The sequence below is a fragment of the Notamacropus eugenii genome, chromosome 1 (genome assembly GCF_028372415.1).
Source record: "Notamacropus eugenii isolate mMacEug1 chromosome 1, mMacEug1.pri_v2, whole genome shotgun sequence".
Taxonomy (NCBI): Eukaryota; Metazoa; Chordata; class Mammalia; order Diprotodontia; family Macropodidae; genus Notamacropus; species Notamacropus eugenii.
Window position 1 is genome coordinate 587,483,443 of NC_092872.1, and position 20,550 is coordinate 587,503,992.

Sequence of the window (20,550 nt, forward strand, 5' to 3'; positions counted from 1 at the left end):
TAGGACTTCCTGTCTCATTGTGCAAGTCTATCTTTAGCATCTTTTTGATAATCCTTTTTCATACATCAAAAAAAACCCCCCAAGATTTTCATCTTCTGAGAAGTATCAGCTAAATGATCTCTTTTGAGTTAGCAATACAATTTCTACAGAAGTGTCTTTTACCTCATCTAAAAATTGATCTTTCGTGGCATGATCATTTATTAAAAAAATCACTAAATTTAAAGAATAATTTATTATCATTTCTTATGCAATCAGCAAAAAGTCAGAAGGGGACTTTAAGAATGGTTGAAGCAACAAATGATTTTATGTATTTAGTGGAATTCATGCTTGGTCTTTAGAAAAAGTCACCTTTCTAGGAAAGCTCAAAAAAGCCTGCCAGTCCTGGCCCAAAGAGTTAAAGTTATAAAAGCCTGTGAAAAAGACACACACATCACAGACAGTAATATGTTTGTTTTATTTTTGCACCTTTATCTTAAAAATATATTTAAACAAGAACAAAGATAATATTGAATCTCTCCATAAACTTTGTTGTCGTATTTACAGTGTTACATTGCAAATAATATTCCATTATACACAAACTAAAGACTGTGCATTACTGTACTCTATCTTTAGGTAATTTCATAATATAGTACATAGAGCTTGAAGCTATGCAACATTTACGCTTCTAAAAGCTTGAGGAAAGAGGTACAACCTTTATCATAAGACTAGTTTTAAAAATGTCTGGCCTTAATTCTTGGCTAGATTGTTTCACTGAAACCATTCTTTTGTTAAAGAAAAATGCCCTGTATTAGGGATGAGAATAAGGGTTTAAGTCGTCAATGGATTCACTTAAACCATTAAAAAATAAAGAACCTTTATCATTAATTATTATAATAAATGTAGCACAACCACTGTTCAATCGTATAAACAACTAGCTACCAATTCTGTTCATCTCAAACTTAACAGGAAAGACAGTTGCTACAGTTTTAATAAATCAAAATGTTTTTCCTGCAAATTTAGCTCATTTTTGTAAACATTGTGTAAATTTTATGATGTTAATTTAATCATACCTGGTTTTTATTTGCACGATGAGAAAAAGGAGATTCTATTCCACTGGGGGAAACATACACACATCTGCTCACATAGTCACACCCTTACACTGTCACACACACTCACACATCACTAAGGGTAGAGACTACAGCAGCACTTGTGTCTCAAGTTATGGTGCACATGGTTGCAATAAGAATGATAAAATGAGAATAAAATACCCAATATCTGTTAAAAAAAACCAGCTCAGGCCCCCAAGTGCCATTTAAACACTTCATGCTGAGCCAGAGGGGTTCAGTTCACCGAGCTCTCCAGGCGGCAAACTCCTCCTTCGATTGCCACTGACTGTCCTGCTACAGCACCAGGAGGAAGTCTTGAAATATGAGTCTGTGAAAAAAAAATGGTGAGAATGTTAGTAGTGCTGCACCCACTATGAAAAAGAAAAAAAAAGGAACTTGATTTGGCCATGATTCTGTCACTAGATCTCGCTTAGTACCTGATACGTCTGCACATCGACAAGTAAAAATAACTAATGTCAAGGATGATCACTGGGATGTTGCAGGCTACTGAAGTGCATTATGGATCATCAAAATAAGATTAAATGATGTTCATTATAGTTTTGGAGGGTCCTAGAGGAAAGATGAACCTCCTTCCACAAGCATTAATTAATAGGGAGCTATTTAACAGTTCTTAGTGGAAAAACGACATGACCAAGGGGAATTACAACAATGTGATCAATATGACAGGGAAACAGATTGGAAAGGGGAAGAGTCCTGATGAATAGTAAGGACTTGGATGATAAAGAAATAATAGGTAGATACACGAGATATTACAGAGATAAAGCCAATAGAACTTAACAACTTGCTGGCTTTTCAGTTGGACTCTGAGATAGGACACAGGGAAGAGCTTCTACTGGAATCACAGAAACAGCCACCAATCTCTCAGGTCATAATAACTTTAGCCTACAATCCCATATATATTATCTCTTCATAATCCCTGAGGCAAAAAACATTCAAAGAGCTATCAACATTTAAAATTAAAAGCTACAAAATGGCTAATATTCTTAGGAGAACAAAAATATACACAAGAGGCAAGTATGTAATACTAAAGATCACAAAATATAGAAGTTAAAATTTTGGTATATTATGATTTAAGGCCCAAGCTACAATTGTGGTATTAATTTGGGGGTTTCAAAAACACATGCTATTCAAAATTAAATTCAATAAACTTTTTAAAAGAGTGGCACAGATTTGTGATTTCATCAGTTATATAACTCCCAACGAGGAAACACTTTCCACTAAAGCAGATCCACAACAGTTCTGCAACTTACAGTCTTCAAATGACTTGGGTCACTGAAAGGATGTGATTTGTTCAAGGTCAACGTAGTCATTATGTGTCAGAGATAAAACAGGAACCCAGGTCTTCCAGACACATTCCCCAAACACCTGCCATCAGAGGTACAAAGACCAAAACAAAATAGTCCCTATCTTTATATTCTACTGGAGGGCTATAACATGAAAACTTAAAAGAAAATACAAAGTATATAAATATATATCAAATAATTTAAAGTAATTTTAGGAGTTAAAGAATACTATAACTAGGAGAGGGAAATTTGTTTACACCCATTGTCTGGTATGGCTCCTTTGGTTTCTATTCTATTCTTTATCTACAAAAATAAGAAACACTAATTTCATTTTGAAAGTCACCTCTATGCCGATAATTTCCAAATTTATATTCCACCACAGCCTTTCCTCTATACTTCAGTCACATATCCAACTACCCTCTTGCTATCTCCATGTGAATGGCTCACCGACATCTTGATTTAACAAGCAAAAAAGTGAACATGGTGGCCAAAAAAAAAGGATGTTACCATAGGCTGCAAGAAGAAACACATGATTTGCAGTGTCTAGTGAGATGACAGATTTGAGGTATTCTTCCCTCTTCAGATATTTGGAATACTGCACACAGTCTTGGATGCCACATTTTAGAAGGCTACTGATAAGACTGAGAGCATACAGAGGAGGATAATTAGGATGATGAAGGACCTCAAGATCATGCTATATAAGAAGGAAATGAGGAAGTTTAGCCTTGAGAAGAGAAGACTTGGGAGGATGGGAGAAAGTTTTCTTCAAGTATTTAAAGAATTGTCACATGGAAAAAGGATCAGACTTATTCTGTCCTAGAGGGAAGATCTAAGAGCAGTGAGACAAAGTTAGGCTTGATGTAAAGGAATTTCCTAATAATTCATGCTACCTTAAAGTGGAATGTGTTGCTTTAGGAGGTTCTCTCTCACTGAAGATAGGGTCTATTATTTATGTGCTACATAGGCTTTCAAAAGGATTCTTGTCCAAATATGAGTTGGATTCAGTGGCCCAGCAGTCCCTTCTAACTCTGTGATTCTGTGAACTCATTGTCTTCCTTCCCACTTCTCTATTGATAACAACACTAATTCACTGAGCATACGAGGAGCATTATGTTGGAGTCATCTTTGACTCTCTCATTCCACATAAATTGTCACATTCACCCATTACTTCTGAGCCTCTGCACAATATAACTTCTATCCAGGCCTCCCGTTGTATTCTCATTGGAAGCACCCTAGTTTAGGTCCTTAAATTATTTTCTGGAATATTTTAACAGCCTCCTAAACAAATTGGTATATTAAGACCTAACTCTGAAAGGAGATCTCTAGATGGTGGTAGAGGAATTAGTTTCATTGTCCTCTGTTGCTTTCAATCAGTGGGTTCATGGCACCAAACTAGTCCAGGGTAGGTATGCTGTAAACAAGGTATGCTGTAAACAAATTAAATCCTAGCCCATGTATTCTAGTTTATGCCTAAAGAAGGGGATCACAAAGGGCTCCCCAGAGGAGTCAGGAAAAACAAACCTGATTCTTTGGATATTTTCTGGGAAAGATCATGCTGACAGCAAGCAGAGAATAATGTACCAGTCACATTTTAATAAGGCACAGAGAGTACAGAGGCAGATGGCACTGCAGTAGAGTGGGAATAAGGTGAAAGATGGATGTAGAGGGCAAGAAAGAGATAGAGGGAGGAGAGGAGCATGTAGAATGGTCACTGCACACTGGAGTGAGGAGCACTCAGGTACCATGGACCTGTGGCAGATGGACAAGTGCTAGAGGGGCAGGATTTTGGGTCCCATTCTTACAAGGCTCAGGTGGGGGTAACAGCCTCTTATTTATGGGGGTTTACTCATTAATATACAAATATCATCTCAAAGTTATCCATTCCAACTTGGACTTCCTTAATTAGCATAATATTTCTCTGATTTTTACTGCTCATGTCTGCAGCTTATCTACAGCTTGTAGACTAACGGGCCATTGGGGGGCCCAGGTGACTTCTAATTTAGCACATCATTTCTGGACATGGCCTTAACTTAGGAGGCAGTTTTGCTGCTATCTTCCCCTTTACACTCTCAATTTCTATTTCTTATCTATTGTTACCTTACAGTGACTACTTATATATCTGTCTACTATAATAACTGGTAGGGTTAGTGGGGGGATCGTAACAAGACAGAATTTCAGCACAACACTTTTATTATCTTTAGTCTATCTCTTCTCCAATTCATGAAAGTATTTATTAAATACCTACTACCGGCCAGATACGGTGCTAGAGATACAAAGCTAAAAACGAAATACTCTCTTCCGTCAAGAAGATTATATTTCCCATGCTGCTTTCTGCATAATCTTCTTAATGGATCACTCTGATCACTGCGCTGAGATGTTCAGAAACCTTTCATGACTACCCTATTCACTACTTGTGAAACTAAAATATAAACTTCAGAAGCTGGTCCTTAAGATCCTCTTTAATTTGGCTGTCTAGCTATATTTCAACTATTAAACCTTCACATGTTCAGATTAATAACATTAATAATAATTATAGCATTTTATAGCACTTTAAGTTTTGCAAAATGCCTTACCAATATTATCTCATTTGCTCCTCACAACAATCTTTTAAAGAAGTATTATTATCTCCATTTTATAGATGACAGAACTGAGGCAGAAAGAGGCTAAGTGACTTGCCCAGGGTTACACAGCCCAGTAAGAATCTTAGGGTGGATTCGAACTCAGTCTTCCTCACTCCAGGTACAGCATTCTATCCATCATGACACAACCTCCAGCCAAAATAAATTACTTTCCACCCTCCCATCCCCTTTTTAACGCTACCCTTTTCTATATCTATGGCTTTCTTCATATCAATAAATGACTGGAATCTATATCCCCTTTCCCCTTCTCCATCTCTGGCTGAAGTTTCCCCTTTCCTGTAAGACCAAACTTAAATGACACCTCCTTCACGAAATCTTCCTTGTCCTCTGCAAATGAAAGTGATTACTTCCTCCTGAAATTTCTGAATGAAAAGGAGACATCCATTCAAAGTGCTTTTAAACTTCCTTTTTAAAATGATAACCCCTTGAGTGTTTGTCATTCTTCTTCCATTAGACTGTAACTTTAGGGCATTGTCTGTGTAGTCTGTTGGTCTGTCTCTCTCACCTTGTAAGTGATACATGCTCAACAAATGTTTGTTGACTTGATGAAGACTATTTCTCTGAAAGTACTGATAAGAAGAATAAGGATGCTTGCATTTTACTAGGAAAAGGCACAAAAAGTTATTTCCAAACCAGATTGAATGCAATATAAGAAGATATCCCACCATTTGTGCAACGTAATACAATCCCATGGTTAGCTAGCAAATGCATTGCTGGATTCCAGAAACATCAAGTCCTACTTGAGAGTCTGATATGATCTGTGTAGATAGGATCGTTGAAATGATGAGAGTCCATAAATAATGCAGTGAAAAGAACAGGAGATAACAGAATCAAGGACTAAATCAGGGCATGCCCATAGTTACTAGATAGGAGAAGGAAGACCTCAATACAGGCAGAGAAAGGGCAACAGGAGACTGAAGAGGAGAATCAGGGTATCCTACTACTGCAGGACAGCGAACGTCTAATGAACAATAATTTTAAGCCAAGAAAAGATGTTCATTACTTTCAAATGCTGTAGAGAAATCAAGGAGAATATGGACTTGAGAAAGTGCCATGGAAATGGGCAAAAAGATCATTAGTGACCTTCAAAAGACCAAGTTTTACAAAATGAGGACAGAGGGCAGATAGCAAGTAGTTAATGCAGGAAACTAAGAATATTGTTTTAATTGATTAAACAAATTCCAAAAATACCAAACACTCCCCTCACTCTCTTAGTAATGCCAGCCAAGGGCAGACTGTCCAAATTCTTCTTCTGTCCTCAAACACTCCATCATCAATAACAAATACAAACATACCTGATGACAACTTTATGAAACTATTTGATACTATGGGTATGTATAATTCCCCCAATGGTAGAAATCACAACTCTTCCAAACCACCTTCTAATCATTTCATAATGAGGATATTTCCACCACTTTGGAAGCTTGTTAGTATTTCATGAGTCCTCGTGTAACATATAAGCTGTAGATCTGTTATTCATAACCTTCACTACATGATGAATACATATCCTTTTCTTGCCATACATATCACAGTTGATATCTGTTACACTGCTTCTTATGCACAAGCTATTAAGAGGAACATGCTACTACCTACTTATACCCACCCAAAGCATCTTTCCATTGCTCTTGGGGTCACCTACAACTTTGATTCTTTAGTAATTATGGGGTTCCATTTGTCCTTGAATATTTAATAGGGAATAATCAATCAATCGATCAATGACCATTTATTAAGAACCCATGTTTGCTAGGGATGGAACTAGTCATTGAGGATAAAAAGGGAAAATATTTGTCCTTCACTTTCACTAAAAGACCAGTACACCAATTAATTTTTGTAAAATCCTGCTTCTTGGATGGAAGTCATTGTTATTAACATGCTGCCATATGTATATATTCATATTCTTGATATTCATCTTTCCAATATTCTTTGGATAATGGTTGTGATAAACAGTTCTGATCTTGAAGAGAACATGGTGTTTCATGATTTATAGCTAAGTGCCATCACTAGGACATTAGTGATTGGTGTTACAAAAATGGACATTGGCAGTAGGGAATAGTTTGGGTCTGTTAATCTGTACCTAATATAATTAATTTGGGATTACTTATTTTGGATAAAATATCCAGAAATCTTCACTTGTAGAATGATGAACATTTGTTCTAAAAAAAAATACTACTAATATTAGTTAATTGCTCTTAGTTAATAAGTGACATTTGTGTTTTAAAATATCTTTCAGAATTATGATCAGAAAAAGATCTCTTTGTAAGTGAAGCATCATGGTTGGTAGGGTTAATCATGGTTAGTAATGGGGTGAAAGGCAAGTATGATATAGCAGCAAGATCCCAGAAGATGTGGGTTCTTCTATCAACTATCTAGGTTTAAGTTGTTTTCATCTGTAAAATGAGAGGTCTGGATTAGATGATCTCCAAGGTTTCTTCTAGATTAAAAATTCTATAGGTCTCTATGTTGTAGGGTAGAGGGAAATAAAAAAAAAAATAGTGTGTTTTTGTCTTTATTGTTCCTGGTTATGGTAATCTTCCATTGACATCGTGAATTCTACATGACTTGTACATAAGCCAAGCAGTCCAGCAATCAAGTAAGGCACACACAGAAAAATTCTGAAAATCAAATGACAGCACACATCTTAATAAATTGTCAGGTTACATAATACTGCCTTAAATTCATATGGCACTACTGATAAAAGGCTTAAAACACTTGACTCATTTATCATACCAACATCTCTTTGAAATGAAGTAGAAGCAAAAATCTCCATTTCTAAGTCAGAAACCCATGGCATGGAAAACTTAAGAAACTTACACAACATGCCACAATGAGTGGCCAAGGTGATAGGGGTCTCAGACTTTTAGATTCTTGGGCCAGTCTTCAGTAAACTAAGCTACTTTGATAAAATGATGTCCAACCCAAAATTAAAATATGGTGGAAAAAGCTAAAAAAATATTGTATTGGTGTAGCTCTTGGTACCATGTCTTACTTTAGGCCACAATGGGAAATGTTCTAAGGGGCACAGCTGATAGAGTGCTACACTTGAAGTCAAGAATTTGACATTTGAATTTGAAAACTGCCTCAGACACTGGCTAGCTGTGAAATTAAAAGTCAGTTGCCCTCTCAGAGTCTCAACTTCCTCATCTTCAATGTGGAATATACGTGTAGTACCTGCCTCATGGGGTAGATATGAGGTTCAAATGCAGAAGGTAGGCATTGACTAGGGTGAGAAGACTTGGTTTCAAAACCTGCCCTACCACCTGTACTGATCTTCCCTAGGTCTTGGTTTCCTCCTATCTAACACACAGGGGTGGGACTATATGGTTTCTGAGGTCTCCTTGCAGCTCTAGATCTGTGACACTGTGTCAGCTCTTATTATGAGTTGATTTTATTTAGTTTTTCTGTACTGCTTTAAAAAAACAAACACTATTTACCTCTTGTCCTGTCAATAGCAACAGCAATCTAACAGTATAAATCTGAATTTGGTCCGACAAATCAGAAATAACAGATTAAGGAATTGACTGCATCGTCTTGTTTGCAGTTCCTACATCCATTTCAAAACATGCCCCATTCAGTAAAATGCCACATTAGAAACCATAGCAAATGGCAAATGGTGAAGAAGCAAAAGAAAACCCTTTTAGCAAGGTAGATTATTACACAACATGACACAGACTCTTTTAAGAAAAAACCTTTATATGTTATTTTCATGCAAAAGTCACATCAAATATTCCTAAAATAAACTTAAAATTAGTCTTCCTGATGTCTGATGAAAAGAGTATGTTGTTTTAGGGTCAGAACAATTTTTTTGACTTTTTCCCACTATGCCTTGTACTACCTTTAAGTCAACAAAGAAAATGTTCCTTTTTCTGTCCTTAACCAAGAGACTTGAAAGGACAGACCATGTTTAGTTTAACAGATACTTGTTAAGTGCCTGTGATACACAGGAATGCTATAATAAACAAAACACAGTGCAAGTCTTCAACGAGCTTGCAATGTATAGCATTTTGAAAGATAAGCTGTGCATGTAGCTAACTAAAATGCATAGCAAAAATAAATTTCATAAACCACATAGCATCTAATACAAATAGGAATCTATGACATAATCCATAAATCTGAGTCTGGAGTAACAGTCATAACTAAGGACAGAACACAGCTCTGATTTCACTGGTATAGAAAACCTTCAACTGAAAAAATTCCTTTGACCAATGCAGGTTGATAGGTTTTCTATAGCTTACACTCTTAGAAAGCTACCTAGAGTGCTGAGAGGTTATTTAACCTGTCCACAGTCACATAGTCAGTATTTGCCAGACATGGGACTTGAATCCAGGCCTCTTAGGCCAGTTCTTATCTACTACACCAAACTGCTTCTCAGTTATCACTAAGACTCTTTAGTATGTTGAGTCCTGAAACCAGCTCCTTCTAAAAGAAAAGGCCAGTCCAGATTTGGCTATGCAAATATACCCAAATTGCTTCTGAGTTTCTATATTAATTTTTTGGTTAATTATTTGTAGGACAGAATAGGATTTGCTCAGGAGAGCTATTTTTTTAAAACATGAATTTTAGAATAAAATCAAGACCATCTCATGAAATCTTTGTGGACTTGTCCTTTTCTCATATCTGTCCCTGAGAGAAAGGGAGAAAGTCAGTCCACATCTTTCTGCATTTTTCCTAGAATCCAGTTTTTATATCTAATAGAGTCAGTTAGGTGCCAGAGTGGATAGAGTGGTAGGTCTGGGGTCAGGAAGACCTGAGTTCAAATCGATTCTGGCTAAGTCACTTCACCTCTGTCTGCTTCAGTTTCCTTATCTATATATTGATACAATAATAGCACTTGCATTCCAGGATTATTGTGAGGATTAAATGAGACAATATTTGTAAAATATTTTGCAAATCTTAAAGCAATATATAATTGCTAGCTATTAGTACAATAAAATTATTCGATTAGTCAATGAAGCTACATGTGTGATGGTGGTGGTAGGTGGATTCCTGTGTATCCAGGAATTCCAGGGAGTAGGAAGGATTAACTGTAGTTGCAAAATACTAAAATTTTCCATTATTTACCACCCATTTTCCTTGCCCCAGAGTTGAAGGTAGAAGTTAAAGTATAAGGAAAAATGCAATGAAAAATAAAATATTAAAAAAATTAGAGTAGAAAGGCACCTTATATGAAAGAATCTCATTACCTCATTTTTCATACGAAGAAACTAGATCTGGCCAGAAAATTTAAATGACTTGTGCTGGATCACTGAGTTAGTTAATGACAATAACTTGAATAAGAAACCATATTTTGGATCTGTGTCTTATCTTTTCTACTACGGCACAATCTCTCTCTCTCTCTCCCTCTTACTCTCCCTGTCATAAATTTTATCTTAAATATGGATTAAGTGTCTGGGCTATGTAAGGCACTATATAAATGACATGTAAAAGGCATACAAAGTCAAAACAGCTAGTCAATTTGGTTTTTTAAAAATCCACTTGGCATCATGTAGATAAAAAAAATCAGTTGACTGAATCTTTTTTTTTCTTTTTAACAAGAGGAAATTTTTGCTTCATAGAGACATAGAATAAAGCTAATCTCATGGATTTTAAATATTATACATATATTACACTTGTACATGCTCTCTCTAAATATTGGCAAGAGAAAGTAACAGCAGTCTTTAAATTAGCTGTTGAGACTCAAACTAAAGGCAGATATTTTAAAATTAACTTTTAAATTCTGAATATCCCCAAAGTGATTCATTATTTCTGGCTCTACAATATTTAAATTCCATAAATTATCATAGGCTCACAGTATTTACAGAAGAAATTTCAAGGTTACCTAGTGCAGAGATATAAAATATGTGTCAGAACTAGATTAAAAATGTAATTGGGAAATATTAAAAAAAATACAAATATAACAAATCATAGATAATGTTACTATGTAATTTTTCGAGTCAATAAAGGGCCTGCAGCGATCCTTATGAACAGCTCAGTGGCTCCTATTTCTATTTCAGTCTGATACCAGTGACCTAGTCCACCCTACCTTACAGATAAGGAAGGTGAGACCCAGAGAGGATTAAGATCATACAGCTTCAGAATTCTTGTAGCACTTGTAGTACCTTCCTAAAATTTGCCTCTAATCTGAATGTATTTTCAGTATTACACACAGATAAATCATTTAACCTCTCTGAGTCTCAGTCAACTAAAATTTATCTAAGTTACAGATTGGCTGCACTCTGTCTTAGAATGGAGGGTTCTTTCACTAATGAAAACATAGCCCCTCGATGTATGGTCATATATAGTTGAAGCTATATTAGTCAACATGTTGAAAGCAAATGGTTGTACCGCTACTTGGTGAAGTGTAGAAAGTGCAGAAGTGTAGAAAGAAGGATACCCAAACAGGTCCAAGGTCTTCTCCTTTGGCACCAAAGTGAGGAGCTACTTGGCTGCTGCTATTTCAGTAAAAATTCATTCCCTTCTCAAATTAGAAGCGATCCCAAATAGCTTAGATGTTGCTTCCAGATAGCTGTAGCTCTAGTTTTCATTGTTAGTGAAGATTTTATTTGTGAGACTAAGAAATGTTCATTTTTAAAGCTTTTCAGCTGGTGAGATGTGAACAATATGCCTTCAATAACAGCTTGAGAAATGTACTTTTGATTTGGAAAGAAATGAACAGCCCCATGACCAACCAATGTTTAAAACATTATAAAGGGGGAAACTACTCTTTATATAACTGACTGCTTCCTCAGAATTCTGGTTTAGTGTCAGAGGAAAATTTGTGGTGGAAAATAAAAATCATTTATAAACTCTTTGAACGATGCTTTCCTTGTCAAAATCGTTTGTCTGCTCTCTTTTTATTGATCTGACACATGCAATGACAAAGAATTTTTACAAGACTCATTTTGCTCTACAGAATGCCTTCCTCAACTCAGTCAAAATGGTACAAGTGCTTCACATTAGCCCCCAGTGTGACTGTGTAAAGTGCCCAAGACTCTGAACCTTCTTAAAAGTTATTATGTCTAATTAGGAATGGGTTTTAGGGACTCCAAGTCTAAGACAACAAATGTAGGACTATACAAAGCTTTTACTCCCTAGGAAGCCACAAATACACTAGCATCAGTAAACAACAAAATGTAAATGTGAGGGATTCTACACGAAAATCATTTTCCTGTATCACCACAGGACTGTTGATCTGGAATGGATTTAAGAGAACAAAGAATTCAACTTCTTTCCATGTAAGGAAATTGAGGCACAGAAAGATTAAGTTACTCATTCTAGGTCAAATCCCTAATTACTGGTTAGGACACAAACCCATGTTTGCTAACTTCTAGGCCTTCAGTTCTCTTTCTACCACACATATACTGTTTCCTCCACGTATAGGCCATATTGCCTCCTTATGTAAGTACTCACTTTGAAATTTCCCTGGCTCGAACTAATCTTATATTACACACATATTCACCAGGCTCCTCTTAGGGCAACCTGTAGTGATAAGTGGGTATGTATGTATGTATGTATGTATGTATGTATGTACATATGTAAAGACACCCATACACATATATGCTATGAAACTAGTTTATTTCTATGTTCAATTTTGTTCAAAATATTTGGTTCAGTATAAAGGATTCAGGTCCTTTAAGAAAGCTGCTGTAGAATCTAAGACAATTTAAGAGATGAAATCATTGCTAGTAGTAACAGGCTATTAGGGAAGTAATTAAACAGTGTATAAAAATTAAATTGCACTCAGTCCTAACTAAAGAAAAAAAGTAGGAGGAAGTTTGAGGAACTTCCCTCCCACAGCCTCAAAAAAAAAAGTTAAAATGCAAAGTCAAATGGTCGGAAAGAAAATATTCAAACTAGTCATGAGGATCTTTATACTGTCAGTGGCATTAGGCCATTATGTAGCTCTCTCTCTTTTACAATGTGTGAAGGAAGGAAGCAGAAAAGCTGTGCCACTAACACACGAGAGCTCAAAATTGGCCCCACCATTCTAGGAAACAATTTGCAATTATGTGAGAAAAGTCAGCAAACTGTTCGTAGCCTGTGATCCAGAGCAGCCACTGTATGGTGGAGAATACACCCTGTGGAAGTCAAAGAAAGAAAGGTCTCAAAATATCCATAGCCAAAAAATTTCAAAATTCTGAAAATCTGAATTTTCTCAAAAATCTGAAAATAAATCTAGCATTTATTGGTTGGCAAGTGAGTAAACAGATTGTGATATATGAATGCAATGAAATGTTATTACATATGAATATAAGAAATTCAGAGAAGGGAAGACTCACATGAATTGATACAGAGTTAAGAAAGCAGAACAAGAACAACCTACATGATGGCTATAATGTAGTTGGAAAGGATACTCAGGTGAAGCAGAGTGCTGAATAATGTTAACGAACAATCTTGGACCTGGAAAAGAACTGAGGAAGCAGCTGGCAAAAGAGCATGGAATTTGGATTCAGAGTACCTTGGTTTGAATCACAATTCTATCATCAGGTCAAGTCAACAAGTATTTATTTATTAAATGCCTACTATGTGCCAGGTACTATGCTAAGTGCCATGGATAAAAGAAAAGCGAAAATGAGCCTCTCCTCTCAAGGAGTTCACAGTCTAATGCAGATGACAACATGCACAAATACATTTATGTGCAAACAAGATATATACAGGATAAACTGGAGTTAACTAACTACCTGTACGGCTTTGGGAAAATCGCTGAAGGTCTCTGTGACTCTGTTCTTTATTAGTAAAATAAGAGCATTAGACTAGAAGATTTCTGAAGTCTCTTCCAACTTTAAATCTTCTGGAAGAGAGGCAGAAGACTCCAGATAGAGAATGTCACATATATTGTTAGATGCCATTACTATGCTGGTTTGCTGCTTTTCTTTATTATAAGCCTATCTGAATACAGAGTGTGGATATACTGAAATGGAAATCCAAAAAGAATCGGTAAAACATTTTTTATTTCAAGAAAAAAAGGAAGAAAGTGCATTGCAAAGGAAAAAGTTATCCCTCTTCTTGGCCATGGGAATGTATATAGCATTTTTGGCATGTAGCACAATGTATATGTATTCTTATGTGTAATAAGAAGCACTTAATAAATACTTGTAGAATCAAACAGACCCACTTGGGGTAAGGCAAAAGGAGAAATGGCCTGAAGTCAGTTTGATGCTTAACATGCAGGTGAGGAGGGACAAACTTTTGGGAAAAGCTTTTGATTCCAAGGGTAAGTAGATAAAAGAAAGTTAAGGATTAGTGAGAAAAGTACCAAATTGTACTCAGAGAAAGTTTTAAAAGAAACAAATACCTAAAATATTAGGCTTTTTAAGAAAATTATTACTTAAGCTCTTTTAGCAAAAGAGCTATTTTTAAAATAAGGTATGAAATATTCACAATAACAAATCTGTAGGGAGCTCTAGAGGAAAGAGGAATATCTGAGTAAGGTAAAGTCATTACTTGTTAAGTTTGGCCCAGATGGCTAAGGTACCATGGCAAACTAGTTAGACAATATCTACATAAGGCTTCAGGTTTTTTTTGAGGGAAAAAGAAATCTCTAATAAAGGCTGAATTTGCAAACCTAAAGTTATAATGATCATGTCACAATGCCTAAAGGGCCTGGAGAGTAATATAGAGGCATGTTATTCAACCCAGAGTGGCAAGCTATTAGAACCTCTGCAGAGAGGTAGTTGCCAAGATTCTGCCAGTTCAACAAGACCTCGGGGAGTGTTTGTATGTACCAGACACAAGGGAATGAAGGTAGGTGGTCATTTCCAGAGGCTGTAGACCTAAGTGGGACTACATTCATATACAATCTTCATAGTACTTTCTAACACAACTTTCACTGATTCAAAGTCATTGATAAAATGAATGCATCAATTTCAAGGAGCAGGAATGACATATCTGCACCACGCATATCAAGAACTAGGGATGAAGGAGTGAGGCTATTTTTTTTTTTAAGCAGAACTATCAAAATTGATTACATCATGTGAAATGAACTAAAGATAAACATTTCAGATGATCCTGAATTTTACCATACTTGGAAAAAAAGAGATATATGCATTGGTGAAGACATACTTCAAGTTCAAAATTGAGAAACCCAGAGGAACATCATTGTATATGCACAAACACACACACACATGTGCGTGCACACATTTTAGCATATGTGTATATTCTAGCAAGGCCTTCTTAGGCTAATATTTCTTTTTCCTTGAGAATTTGGACATTTAAAGTAGAATGGCAGTAACCTATTCAGGCATTTCTGAGTTATACATTTAAAACAATTTTAAAAAATCTCCATGTAAGACATAGAATATGAAATCTCAACAATTAAAAACAAACCAAAAACCCTAGATTGTGCCACTTCATGGTATAATCTTGCTAACGCACAGGTCTGATCATGTCACTACCCTAATCACAAGCTCCTTGGACTAGCACTTTAAGGCCCTCCACAATATAGCTTCTACCTAACTTTCCAGCCTTATCTCATACTACTCTCTTTCATAAACGTCACATTCCAGCCAGAGTGGAATTCTCATTCCCCTAACTTTTACTTCAGCTTTTCTGCCTTGGCGAATTCCCACAAAACCTTCATGTCTGGAATGCATTCTTTTTCATCTCTTCTTTTCAGAATCCTAGTCATCCTTCAAGGCTTAACCTAAGTGCCATCTGCTCCTTAAAGCCTCTCTCTTATCTCATCGTTGTTATGTTAGTGTTCTCCCTCCCTCCTTCCCTCTCTCTGTCTCTCTCTCTGTCTGTCTGTCTCTGTCTCTCCCTCTCTCTCTGTCTCTCTCTCTGTCTCTCTCTCTCACACGCGCACACACACACACACACACACACACACACACACATACACACACACCACATTTTCCCTTCCCCACTTTCCCTCTGCCCTTCCCTCCACCTCCAGTGCAATGTAAGTTCCCTAAAGGTGGAGGCTGTTTCAGTTTTGGTCTCCACACCAAATCGAATGTCTTTCATGTAGTAGGTCTTCAATAATTTTGTTGTTGTTGAAACTGAACAGTGCAAGAACAATCAGATTAGCCAACAATTAAATGCCTTTTTTAAAAAAAGGCAATTTTTTCCCTCCTGCTACTAAACCTCCCCCAACCCCTACACATTTATTAAATGTTTTTGAGAAAGCAGAATGTAAACTGTTGTAGGACAGAATAGTTTCTATCTTTGTATCCCTAGCATACAGCAACGCTTTGAAAAAATGCTAATAAATATTTGTAAAACTGGAAAAAAAAAAGCATATTGTTAACACAGGAAATGAGAAGTGGTTGTAGCCAGTCACTCATGGTATTTTATTAAAACTCAAACAAAAGTCAAGGGAGAAAATCTATCTAAATTCCTAAAGACTTTAGAATTTTCCAGCATAGGCAATATCAGTTATCAGAGTAAAGTGTTGATTGTCTCAAATACTTGGAATGGTCTAATTCAGTTATCTTAATTTTCTGGCTAATTGGGAGTATAAACAAGTTATGATTAGGGATCGATTGGTAAGGCTCTGAAAGATTAGAAGGTGTCCAATAGAGAAGCAATGAGTTTACAATTGAATCTGTCACTTACTGAGTAAGCTGGGATAAGTCATTTTCTATCTCTCCCCCTCAGTTTCCTCTCTGTAAAATGGAGGTATCTTTGCCCACAACTTACTTGTGGGCAAAGCAATTCTTAAACTAGAAAGTGATACATAAATATGATGAATTATCATCATTCGCAAAGTCTTGTGGCCATTAAGTGACAAAGCCAGGCTCAAAATGAGGCCTTCTGACCCTAAGTGCATTGTCTTTTCCAAGCATCAATGTTCTCCCTCCTTTAAACTTTCTTTGTTGGGGGTATAAGCTCAGTTCCATGTGGACAGTCTCGGGCGGGTAAAGGTGAGGACTTCTAAACCTTAGAGTTCTCATGAGGCCCCCCAGGGAACAGCAGGGAATTGAGGTGTGAGACTGGGATATCTCGTGCATTTCCGCCTCTTCCCGTGGGAAACGTGATGGGAGAGAGCATCCCCGCCCTTGAGATTGGCCCAGATCTGGGCACACCTATTGTTATCTAACAGGCACGGTATTGAGGTGCAAACGATGCGGCAGGAGAGCTTAAGTAGGGTCAGGAAAGCCTGAAGGCGCTCTTAGCGCTGAGGGGCCCTTACAGGACAGAAGGCCCCTCTTCCTTCTCTCCTCTCTTCGCTCTTCCCTCTCCCCTCTCTCCCCACTTCCACTTCCGCTTCCATTCTCTTACTGTAAGATCTTTGCCTCCTGGGGAGATTTCTCTCTCCTCAGGAAGAGTTCCCCCTGCACATGTAACCAAGACCCTGAATAAAGCCTAACCCTTGTTCGACTCTGGAAAGTCTCTTCTCTCATACGTTTATCCGGTTTGGCCAGCCGAAGACCTGCGATAGGTAAGGTAAGACTCGGGTAGCCCTTAGGCCTCTAGGCCTGGCATTTCTTGATTGACTTACTGTCATTCCCTCAATTAATTGTCTCCATAGAAACATAGACAAAATAGGAGAATAACCTAGATATCTACTGAGTCCCAGGAATTTTTTGGTTTTGTTTATTATGAAATCCCTGATACAAATTTGTTTTTTCAATATAAGATTCTTTCTCCTTAAAGAGGATTGTAGAAATATTCTAGTTAAGTGAGGGTTCTATTCAATTACATTCCAATTATTCACAATTTTACCTTAATACTACAAATAACCATCAGTGATGAAGTTAGCAGGTTTTATGGTTTTTCATTGGAAATAAATGCAACCAAATGTAGGAAATGATTAATTTTCTACTCCAAGTAAAGAAAAATATATTTTCAAGTTGTTTCAAGTACAGTAAACATTTCCTATAGCAAAATTTTAATAAAACCCTCATTCCAAATTAGAGTTTTCTGCCTTTTCAACACTGTAACTGACAGGATAGTTCAAACATATGTGGTACAGTGATGACAGCTCAAAAGTATAAAAGTAAATTGTCAGTACCTACTACTTATCACACACAGAACTATTTGAAAGGAATGTAAATAGAGAAAATAGTTCAACCGTATCCAAATGTCTCAATTAGTTACTATTAAAAGATTGTCTTCCTACTGTCTATAGTGTTGCTATGTTTATAGCACATCAAAAGTAGAGGTTATATCCACTTTAAAGGAACTTTAATCTTTATTTAGGATGAAGTAGAATGGGTACACCAAGGATAAATTGTTTTTTAAAGCACAGATCAGGCATAAATATATGCCTTTTAATACTGGTACCTGAATTTAATGGTTTGAATAAAAGCTTAATAGTATTTGGAATATCTAATTACTGTTGTGGAAGGGTTGTAATAAAGACAAATAATCTGGAATTCCAGATGCTAGTGTTCCCAGCTCCTAAAAATTCAGCAACCACATGGCTATACACAAAGCAACTTTAGCTTTTCTCAATATCCAAAGTTCTACCAACATAAAAATTACTTTCGAGCTAGTTTCTATCAATAATTCTAATATTTGGTGTTTATATTAGGTTATTCCTCATTAGAGACTCCACATGCTTTTTAGGCAGAACCAAATCCTGTAAATAATTCTCCTTTACTGTACAGATAACAAATACTTTCCACATCAGAGAAGTTCATAACTCGCATAAAGTTAGATGGTTGCTAATGAGTCAAACAGCCATTTCACAGTCAACTGCCACATTCATACAAACCACAACGCATTGAAAACACTTCATCAGCATTATATTGTAGTTTATGCTGGCCTTAATTCTTCTTAGACTTACAACTACTTTAATGCCTATTAGAGCAGGGAGATGATATATGATCACAGTCTGGGGGACTCTAATTACCTTTGCTATCTCCACACCTTGCCAAACAGGAGAACCAAAAGAAACCCTACTACATAATCACTGCACTCAGACCAAAACATGTCATTGTGAAATACACTTTTTTCATGATATGGTATAACTACATTTCCTGTGAGTATGTTGCACACTGGTTTGGATCTGCCCAATATGCCAAAATTTTAGAAGCAGAAAATAGAATAGGGTAATATTATAACACTGAGCTCACATATAGAAGATGGTACCATATAATTAGGCTCACATACATAGTGACTAATGCAATACCCAAGAGATCAGAGGCATACACAGAGTATATGCAAGAGTAATCAGGAACTGGTCATCCTCAAAAGTATTTAAGTGTTTACTATGTGCCAGGTACTGTCCTAAGTGCTAAAGATACAAAGACAAGCAAAAGCACAGTCCCTCACCTCAAGGAGTTCACATTCTAATGGGGGAGGCAAGTATACAGCGATGTACTGAGAAGATACGTACAGGGGAAACCAGAGGAAAATTCACAGTGAAGGTCCTAGTAATGGGAAAAGGGAAGCTTGAAAAAAGGCAGCAACTATGTGAAGTAAGAGTAGAGTTCTGAAGGTGATGATGACTAATATGGTTAAAACACTCTCAGGCAAAAAAGTTTCAAGTTTGCAAAGATATAAAATTGTATTTTTTTAAATTAAGTATTTAGTACTTCTAGATCATGGGATAAAAAAAGGACTAGATATTTTCTCTGATTCCCATGGCCTCTCAAAACTGTCCAAAACAGAAATAAGCACTAAAAATAAAACAACTTCAGATGTCTACATGGTCTAGGACATCCAGAATCCAAAAGAGGTCTAAAAATGGCTCTTACAACAAAATCCACCCTCAAACCCTAGTCCTTCCTCCCTTCTCTTATTGCCATGGACACCTTGCATCCAGAATGTGAAAGTTTTCTTGGGTTATGACAGAAAACTGGCATCCACAACCCTGTAGAACCAGCACTACAAAGTTCTGAACTATTAGTGCTGGAGTGGACAAACCCATAACACCAATGTAGTAACTCTAGGACTTGCTGGTTTCAATATGGATAATATTCTGGCACCAATGTGGCTAAGCTCTGAACTGCCAAGGCCAGTGTAAACAGTCCTATGGAATTAGCACAGAAGTTCTATGAACTTCTGATCCATGTCAGAGAACTAAGGAACAGAGGGAATGGGACAGGAGACCAGGAAAAGGCAGTACGTGTGTGTGTGTGTGTGTGTGTGTGTGTGTGTGTGTGTGTGTGTGTGTGTGTGTGTGTGTTCTGGGCAACACTTCACTAGGCCTGAGGCAAAGGACGTAGCATCCAGTTGGGGCCACTGCTGACCACCCAAAAGTCACTTAGGGCAGAGATCTTGGTAAGACAGAGGACTTGGTAAGAATATGAGGAGATGATGGATACACAACATGCTGTTCTTGAGTAGTTCAAAAGAGAAATGAGAATTAAGAGGGCAGAACAGCAAAAATAATGGATAGAAAAGAAAAACTAGAATCTGTGATGGCAAGCTTTACCAAAGAAACAGAAGTGAAAACAAAATATTGGGAATGCAAGTACAAAGAAGTGAAAGACAATTTAGAAGAGAAGAAAAAACAATAACATTAAACGATCATGAGCCTCGCAGAAGAATATGATAGGACAAAAAATCTTAATACCACAATAGAAGGGAGCTGCCCCAAACTTAATAAACAAAGTAAATGAAATACCAATTGAAATAATTCACAGATCACCTCCA

At 36.7% G+C, this 20,550-nt stretch overlaps 1 protein-coding gene across 5 annotated transcripts in view; it reads right to left on the reverse strand.

Annotated features, from left to right (window-relative positions):
* Positions 1-435: 435 nt before the first annotated feature.
* TASP1 (taspase 1) overlaps positions 436-20,550 on the reverse strand; it is a 315,002-nt gene continuing 294,887 nt past the window's right edge. For all 5 annotated transcript variants that reach the window (XM_072634477.1, XM_072634476.1, XM_072634475.1 and 2 more), the window contains one exon: positions 436-1,413. In XM_072634477.1, the coding sequence (XP_072490578.1) occupies positions 1,301-1,413 (113 nt within the window). In that variant the 3' untranslated portion in view covers positions 436-1,300. The remainder of the gene's footprint in view (positions 1,414-20,550) is intronic.